This window comes from Silurus meridionalis, chromosome 15 (genome assembly GCF_014805685.1).
Source record: "Silurus meridionalis isolate SWU-2019-XX chromosome 15, ASM1480568v1, whole genome shotgun sequence".
NCBI lineage: Eukaryota > Metazoa > Chordata > Actinopteri > Siluriformes > Siluridae > Silurus > Silurus meridionalis.
In genome coordinates, this window is record NC_060898.1 from 962715 (window position 1) to 972500 (window position 9786).

The 9786-nt window shown below is 40.4% G+C and overlaps 1 protein-coding gene across 1 annotated transcript in view; it reads right to left on the reverse strand.

The window, feature by feature from the left end:
- The window catches only part of nedd4l (NEDD4 like E3 ubiquitin protein ligase), a 40251-nt gene extending 36063 nt beyond the window's left edge, over positions 1-4188 (reverse strand). Inside the window, exons 1-2 of the mRNA XM_046868572.1 lie at positions 3833-4188; positions 90-163 (exon numbers count right to left, since the gene is read on the reverse strand). Of these exons, the coding sequence (XP_046724528.1) occupies positions 90-163; positions 3833-3877 (119 nt within the window). The 5' untranslated portion in view covers positions 3878-4188. The remainder of the gene's footprint in view (positions 1-89; positions 164-3832) is intronic.
- Between the last annotated feature and the right edge of the window lie 5598 nt (positions 4189-9786).

Genomic DNA, 9786 nt, shown 5'->3' on the forward strand with positions numbered 1-9786 from the left:
ACTCTTAGTACTGGAAGCAGGTGTAGTGTGTGTGTGAGAGCGAGATAGAGAGTGTGTGTGTGTGTGTGTGTGTGTGTGTATGTGGTTACCTGGCACCAATAATGTCCTTCTTTGCCAGATCAATGCCTGCAATAACCTTGACACGAAGGACGCGCGACTCATTCTGGGGGGGGAGGGGGGGGGAATGACAAACAAACAAACAAACAAACACACACAGGAAACAAAAGATTAGTAAACCACCACATAAGTAAATTAAACACTGAACATATTACAAATCATGAACAATCAGGAGGCGTGGCCTTTCTGGGTACATCTTTGAAAAAGGCGTGGCCTTCCCAGGTGCATTTTTTAAAAGAGGCGTGGCTTTTTAAAGTGCATCTTAAAATAGAGCATGGCCTTTCCGGTTCTATCTTTAAAGTGGGCGTGGCCTTCCTGTTTGCATCCTTAAAAGAGGTGTGACCTTCCTGGGTGTAACCTAAAAGAAGGTGTGGCCTCTGTACTACTGTAATGATGAAGGCGTGGTCTCTTTTTGCCCGTTAGTCTCAGTGAAGGAGAAGCTGTCTGAATGTGAGTGTCAGTAGAAGTGGGCGTGGCCTCAGTGTCTGCCTCTAGAAGTGGGTGTGGCTTGTTTGTCAGTCAGTGGCACAGTTCATCTCATCTTTTTCTTTATAAACACCAGGATTAACGTTCCTGTGATCATATCCATCGATTATTTGTCCAACTTTCACATCTTACAAATGTGATAAATAGTTTGGAGACAAACCAGTGTGTGTGTGTGTGTGTGTGTGTGTGTGTGTGTGTGTGTGTGTGTGTGTGTGAGTCACAACGTACATAAGACCTCCTGGCTGCTTTTACATGTGTCCTCTGGGACGACTCGTGTTCTTGCACACCTGATCAAACACCTCACCGGTATTTTAAGTCCTGATGAACTGTTCGGAGTCGTGACTTCTTTGTGTATGCAGAGGCATTTCCTTTTTAGACAGGAAGTCAACAAGCCACACCCTTTGAGAACCTAACCCCACCCGCATTTCAAACTGGCTAATATACTGAAGATTTTTCATCTACATCTAAATCAGACAGCCAGACAGCCAGACAGCTAGAAAGATATACAGACAGACACAGACAGACAGGCATAGAGATATACAAGCAGATGGAAGGATACACAGACAGACAGATGATTAGCAAGTAAGACGTTCAGGCAGACAGTCGAGGTGATTATACAAAAAGGTACTTTTTCTACTGTACATGAATTATTAATGATACACACGTGTAAGTGTGTAAGAACACAATCATATCACACTCACCATTGAGAAAAATGAGACTGACAGACAGAGGGACAGACAGAGGAACAGACAGAGAGACAGACAGATGGACTGACAGACGAATGGACAGACGGACAGACAGACGTAAAGACAGCCATACAGACAGATGGATGTTAATGTAGTGAAGTGTAAAGTGGAGGAACGACCCGGCGTTAACTCCTTTAACGTTTAGAAGTGATGCTGTGTTTGTGGTTGATTGTGGGATCAGTCAGATTCAGTAACAGATTAAGAAGAAGAAAGAAGGGAAATGGGTAGATCAGTGGGTAAGATGTTGGACTTCAAGGCACCAGCACTAAATGCCACTGCTGGGCCCTTGTGCAAGGCCCTTAACCCTCAACTGCTCAGCTAACTGTGACTGTAACTGATCATCTGCTAAATGCCAGGAGTGTAAATGTAGGAACACTGACATTTCAGTCTGAAGCAGAACTTACAGAAGCTCCAGCTCAAATCTCTCAACAGGTATGTGTGATAAAGATCAAACGCCACGCTTTTTGCTTGTTTCCTCAGAATTTAACAAACAAAACAAAAAAAACTCCCACAGACGCCAATTCCTGATTTTAGGTGCCAGCTATGGTTCACTCTGAGAACTGAAACAGGAAGTGTTCGGATCTGATTCTGAGGTTATGTGCAACACGGAAAACACTGTAATGCAAGTGGAAAATTACCAGACTCCACCCGAGTGTGTGTGTGTGTGTGTGTGTGTGTGTGTGTGTGTATACAAAATTAATAATGAATAAAGCAGAGTTGTGAAGTGATTATTCAGGCGATATCTGTTATAAGGCTACGTCACAGCGAGCTCGGATTCTGCACTGTGATTGTTCAGTACAGGGTTCCTACACATTTTACATCTCAAAATTCCATCATTTGCTGGAGTCAAATATGCATTTACGCATCAGATTTTTATCACGTTACCATCTCTGATGTTTGCTGCTGTATGAGTAAATAATTGGAGGTTTGGATCTGCTGAAGCTCGAATCAACACCAAACCACTTTCAATACACAGCATTTTATTAAAACTGCAATTCTAAAGTAGCGCAATGTTAATCACTTATACATTTCATTTTCAAACCGTAAACCTTTAATTCTACAGTAACAGAACGATTGTTTATGTGCAATTCACCAAAAAACTTCAAAACAGAACTAAAGTGCATTAATAAAAAAACAGCTTTAGGTCACAACCAAAACGAAGCTTTTCCTGGAAAGTGGATAAATAAAACAGAGAACAGGGGGAGACGGAACGAGCGTTTATAGCTGCTATAACAAGAGCGAGAACAGAGGGAGACGGAACGAGCGTTTATATCTACTATAACGGGAGCGAGAACAGGGGGAGACGGAACGGCGTTTATAGCTGCTATAACTGGAGCGAGAACAGGGGAGACGGAACGGCGTTTATAGCTGCTATAACAGGAGCGAGAACAGAGGGAGACGGAACGAGCGTTTATAGCTGCTATAACGGGAGCGAGAACAGAGGGAGACGGAATGAGCGTTTATAGCTGCTATAACTGGAGCGAGAACAGAGGGAGACGGAACGAGCGTTTATAGCTGCTATAACTGGAGCGAGAACAAGGGGAGACGGAACGAGCGTTTATAGCTGCTATAACGGGAGCGAGAACAGAGGGAGACGGAACGAGCGTTTATAGCTGCTATAACGGGAGCGAGAACAGAGGGAGACGGAACGAGCGTTTATAGCTGCTATAACGGGAGCGAGAACAAGGGAGACGGAATGAGCGTTTATAGCTGCTATAACGGGAGCGAGAACAGAGGAGACGAACGAGCGTTTATAGCTGCTATAACGGGAGCGAGAACAGAGGAGACGGAACGAGCGTTTATAGCTGCTATAACGGGAGCGAGAACAGAGGGAGACGGAACGAGCGTTTATAGCTGCTATAACGGGAGCGAGAACAAGGGGAGACGGAACGAGCGTTTATAGCTGCTATAACGGGAGCGAGAACACGAACACACTTGTCCTGTTCCGAGACATCTTACGGATAAAGAGACGATTTTCTGAAAAGATTGATCGTTGGCTGAGGTATAAGAGAAATAAATGAGTCCAGAATGAGACTGAACGCTTCATTCCTCAGGGTTTGGTGCAATCTTCTGCAATGAGGTGAACGTATGAACAGTGACGTGTAGGCGTGAAAACTCAGATCTTTGGACTCTCCTGTGACTTATGGATGATTCATGGAAAAGCACAGAATGACTGTTTGGAGGAATGTTTTCCAGATTGACACGTGGAACTGATTTATTGATGGAATTCACATTCTATCTTCATGCAAGTTCATTAAACAGCGATGGTCGGATGAGTATCTTAGTTATGAAAGTCGTGTTTGCACGCAATGTTTAATGTTAATCTCTTGAATAAATGAATGCAAATGAACGTTGTTGGATGTGGAAGTGCGACTCGGGATGGGAAGATCTGCACCTCGCCCAGACTGCATCAGAACCTCCTAAAGCCCTGAGGTTGCACAATTACATCACGGAGGATCTGAAAATGATCTCAATCATCTCACCTCGTCTTCTGAAAGTCCATAAATTGGCTCGATATTGGCAGCCATGCAGGCAGGAATGGGAGTGAAAGCAGCCAGAACAATAGTGCCCCCTTTCTCCACCAAAACAACGCGCTCTCTGCGCTCCACACCAAAAACACGGAGGCTCGCAGACGCTCCTTATCCGCTGTCAGGTCCTGAATCGGTCATGTAGGTGAACACAAAGGTGGAATGAGACCTCGGGGTTTTATTACGGCGCCCGAAAACTTTGCGGGAGCCGAAAAATAAATCCGTTTCGCCTATGATGTGATTCCCTTCTCGCGCTGACGAACGGCGGCACTTCCGCTCCGCGACGCTCCCGCCTTCCCAGACGACAGACAACCAGTCCGGCCAATCATGTCGCCTCTTTTCGAACAGATCCAACCAATCGGATTTCCAACATGGCGTCGTAGGAATGTGTAGTTTCCTACGGAAGCCTTCAGAGCTCATGGCGAAGCGGAGGATAAAAAAAAAAAAATCTCTCTATATATTTTCTATCTATCTATCTATCTATCTATCTATCTATCTATCTATCTATCTATCTATCTATCTATCTTATTATTCATTATTCCGACCTATGGATGTTCTAAGAAGTCCAAAGCGATTTCTTCTCTTCTGTCAGTTGTTTTGTAATAAAAACACAGCTGTTAAATTCACACGAATCGATTTGAGTTTGTGTAGTTTTGCTAAAGATGTAGTTTGTGAGTTTTGACTAGTGACGCTCTCTGACCATCCAATCAAAGACATGGAAATGCTGACGTTATTGTACACCTGGTGGATAGACCCCCCCCGCCCCCCCTTCACCAACTCGAAATCTGATTGGTTAAATTTTAAACAACATTTACAATTTTAACATTTTAAACATTTGAATGTAAAAAGCCCACGCTGTTCATATCAATACACAAGTCAGAAATTCGGACCACCGCTTTATTTCATATTTTGCATTAAAACAAATTGTTTATAGTTTTTTTTTTTTTTTTTAACAGGTTTGTGAAACACCTCCAAAAACACTCCACAAGAGACATTAAAAAAGTTAAGTTAATTCAACATTTGGGAATAAACTGTAAAGTGTGACATCATGCAGTACACAGTAAAAAAAATCCAAAGCTCGTTAAATAATTTCTTAATTTTTTTTAATGTATGCACAGATTATGATTTTCCTTCTAAAATAAACCTCCAAAATAATTAGTCCTGAAACTCAATTTTCCGAAGGCCAAATAAGCTTTTTATGATGCAACCACGCCCTCTACAGATCAATTCATACCATTTATACATACAGTGAAGTGCACAAAATGTGTATTATACAAAAAAAAAAGAATTAAACAAAACAAAAATGTTTATTGTAACAACACAATCTAAACGTATAAATAACTTTTGTACCATAAAATTTACAATCTTTTTCAAAAAGAACCACACATATTATTTTTTTCCCATTTATAGTTACATGTATTGTGGAGTTACTTCCATACATTACAGCAGCTATAAACAGTCGTTCTCTCACAAGACTCTGTTCTGTCTCTCTTTTAAAGTTAATAAAACAAAAATCCAGACACTGAACTGTAAGCTTCTCTGTCCTGACTGTTACAATGTGCTGACACTGGACACTCCTTTCATAAATATTACATCAACATCTCCTTACTAAACAGTTGCATTGCTGTTACCACAGAAACGACGATGAGACACACACACACACACACACACACACACACACACACTGCTGTCCGAGCTGCTGAGAATTAATCACCTTCTGACCCAATCAGAGTTCATATTCAGTTCAGCAAAATTAAGAGCAAAAAGACAGAAAGTGAAACTTTTTAATCAATCCATCAAATGAAAATATTTTGAGTAATTTTCTAAAGTGTATGAAATGTGTTACAGAAATAAAGTGTAGTGTTTTATAATCTGACCACTAGATGTCAGCAAACACACACGTTAATACTCTAACACTCTCTCTAACACATTCTCTAACACACTGTAACCCACAGTCGTTCACACACCTACACACTCGTGCACACTCTAACACACTTTTACACACTCGTACACAAACTCTAACACACTTTTACCCACTCTTACCCACTCTTATACATTCCCAGATTATAAGGAATGCCATGGAAGGCACAGTGTGAAGGCGACACTGACGCAGCAGAATCATCAGATCAGCAAAAACTCAGGTTTCAGTCTAATTAACCAGTGAGCAGTTACTCTGTACACAACTTCACACAAATGCGGCATGCTGATGCGTCACACACCGTAACACAAACCTTTCCTGGATACAGTCTGGGAAATTTCTTCTCCCACAGCTGTGAAGGTTCTGTGTGGAAACACCGAGTCATTCTGGGTTCTGAGGGATACAGGAATGTTCCTTTTGTTTCTATACAACAAAGACATTCATGTTACTGTCTAAAGATTTACTTTAACCAAACAGATCTATACATATCCAGATGTTCAGTCCTGGTGTGAGCATGTCATCGAGTTCATCTGTGAAAACAAACACTAACTCATACTTTCATGTTCCTCTGATTATTCCTCTGTGACCTCAGTCACTCTGCTCATCTCTCTCTCTCTCTCTCTCTCTCAAACTCTCACACACACACACACACACACACACACACACACACACACACACACACACACACTCTCTCTCTCTCTCTCTCTCTCTCACACACACACACACACACACACACACACACACACACACACACACATACACACACTCTTGCTCTCTCTCTCTCTCTCTCTCTCTCTCTCTCTCTCATACTCACACACACACACACATAAACACACACTCTTGCTTTCTCTCTCTCTCTCTCTCTCATACTCACACACACACACACACACACACACACACACACACACACACACACACACTCTTGCTTTCTCTCTCTCTCTCTCTCTCTCTCTCTCTCTCTGCCAAATGAAAATAATGTTCTATATTCATTAGGGCTCATTTTCATAATGGATAAACAACGAAATAAACAACACTACAGACACATCACGTTCTGTTCTTCTACAGGAACACTGATGAGTCTTTTCATTATGGGTTCTTCATCATCTCCAACCTCTTCTTCTTCCTCATAATCAACTTGCTCTTCATCTGCTCCTCCTCCTCCTCCTTCTTTTCTTTTCTTCTTCTCTTCCTCCTTCTTCTCCTCCCAATCTTTCTTCTTCTTCTTCATCTTCTCCTCCTCCTTCTTCTCCTCCTCCTCCTTTTCTTCCCTCCTCCTTCTTCTTCTCCTCCTCCTTTTTTTTCTTCTCCTCCTCCTCCTTCTTCTTCTCCTCCTCCTCCTTCTTATTTATCAACTTTTTCTTCTTCATCTAATTCTACATCTTCATCTGCTTCTCCCTCTTCTCCCCCCTCCTCCTACTCCTCTTCTCCTCCTCTACTCGCTCACACACTCAGATTTGTGGTGTGTCGTGTTGGTGGGATTCAGATTATGAGCTGCTGATTATTATGTGTAAATGATTAACGCTGAGTTAATGAATGTAAATTTGGTCAGAGGAAACTCCTGCAGCACCTTGAGGACCAGTGTGACCTTCAGAAACACACACACACGCATACACACACATACACACATTGCACACACACACACACACACACACGCATATGTGTGCATGTGTGTGTGTGTGAATGTGTGTGTGTGTGTGTGTGAATGTGTGTGTGTGTGTGTGTGTGTGTGTGTGTGTGTGTGTGAATGTGTGTGTGTGTGTGTGTGAATGTGTGTGTGTGTGTGTGTGTGTGTGTGTGTGTGTGTGTGTGTGTGTGTGTGTGTGTGTGTGTGTGTGTGTGTGTGTGTGTGTGTGTGTGTCTAAAGCACTAATTTCTTATACAAAAATAATTAAGGATAATACAATTTTAAAACAATTTATGTGTGCAATGTGTGTATGTGTGTGTGTGTGTGTGTGTGTGTTTGTGAATGTGTGTGTGTGTGTGTGTGTCTAAAGCACTAATTTCTTATACAAAAGAGAATTAATGATAATACAATTTTAAAACAATTTATGTGTGCAATGTGTGTATGTGTGTGTGTGTGTGTGTGTGTGTGTGTGTGTGTGTGTGTGTGTGTGTGTATGCGTGTGTGTGTGTGTGTGTGTGTGTGTGTGTGTGTCTAAAGCACTAATTTCTTATACAAAAGAGAATTAATGATAATACAATTTTAAAACAATTTATATGTGCAATGTGTGTATGTGTGTGTGTGTGTGTGTGTGTGTGTGTGTGAATGTGTGTGTGTGTGTGTATGTGTGTGTGTGTGTGTGTGTGTGTGTGTGTGTGTGTGTGTGTGTGTCTAAAGCACTAATTTCTTATACAAAAGAGAATTAATGATAATACAATTTTAAAACAATTTATGTGTGCAATGTGTGTGTGTGTGTGTGTGTGTGTGTGTGTGTGTGAATGTGTGTGTGTGTATGCGTGTGTGTGTGTGTGTGTGTGTGTGTGTGTGTGTGTGTGTGTGTGTCTAAAGCACTAATTTCTTATACAAAAATAATTAAGGATAATACAATTTTAAAACAATTTATGTGCGCAATGTGTGTATGTGTGTGTGTGTGTGTGTGTGTGTGTGTGTGTTTGTGAATGTGTGTGTGTGTATGCGTGTGTGTGTGTGTGTGTGTGTGTGTGTGTGTGTGTCTAAAGCACTAATTTCTTATACAAAAAGAGAATTAATGATAACACAATTTTTAAAACAATTTGAAGTGAAATGAATCGAAAAATCAGTAACAAATTAAAAATCTGATGTCAGAAAAATCATGTGAACAAAAAAACTAACAAACAGATCAGTTCCTTAAGGTCGAAGGTCACTTCAGCTCACTGGACAAAGCAGGACGTTTAGCTTTAACATGATTTCTGAGAAACATGGGAACAGAACAGAATATGAGATGCAAAACACACACACACACACACACAGACACACACACACAACACTTTCATAAGAAGAGTGCTGGCGTGATTGTGTTGCTGTTTAGACTAGACTGTGTGTGTGTGTGTGTGTGTGTGTGTGTGTGTGTGTGTGTGTTATTGAGGAAGTTCCAGCGTTTCCTAGAGATGCCTTCATTTTTAATGATCTGAATGAGAAGGATAATAAAGGTGGAGTGATCAGGGCCGAGTCGTGTGTTTGAGCAGCGAGGTGGTGTGTAAACAGGAGAACGACATCACCTGAGCCATAAATCATCACCTGCTCGCTCCAGAAGCTCAGCTGTGAAGATCGTCCAGATCGTTTCATATCATATATGAGGGAAATCCAGATTCTTTCAGTAAAAAGATCACAACAAAATCATTGAGATTCTTATTCACAGGATCCTCGAAAAATCAGAGCTGATAATTATTTTATGGAACAATCCAAATATTTAGAAAGAGTCACGCGGTGTTCGGGTAACAGAGTTCAAAAGTTTGTGGACAACTGTCCATATATAGTCCCCATGTGCTGTTTCAAGTTTTTATTGTCATATGTACAGATGCCAGTGACAGTTTGTACAATGAAATGCTTAAGTGAGGTTTCAGGAAAACTTTAAACATTAAACCATATTAAACAGTAAAGAGATAAAGAGAATAGTAATAATGAGGCATAAGAAAGTTATAATTATTTATAAAGTGTGTGCAGATAGTGTATGTATATAAATCTTAAAAAAAAAAAAAAAAAAAAAATATATATATATATATATATATATATATATATATATATATATATATATATATATGTATATGAATATTCATATATGACATATTTGCATATTTTATAAAAAAATATAGAAGATAAAGGTGTAAAAATAAAATATGTACCTTACAGTAGGTGCACAAATATACGCACAGATACGTAGTTATAACCTTCACCATTCTACTAGATGTTGCAGTGTGTTTGTAGAGATTTGTTCTCTGACAATAAAACTGGTGCATTGGCTGATTTTTATTTAAAATTCAATAAACATTTTTTTTTATAAAATTTGTGAAC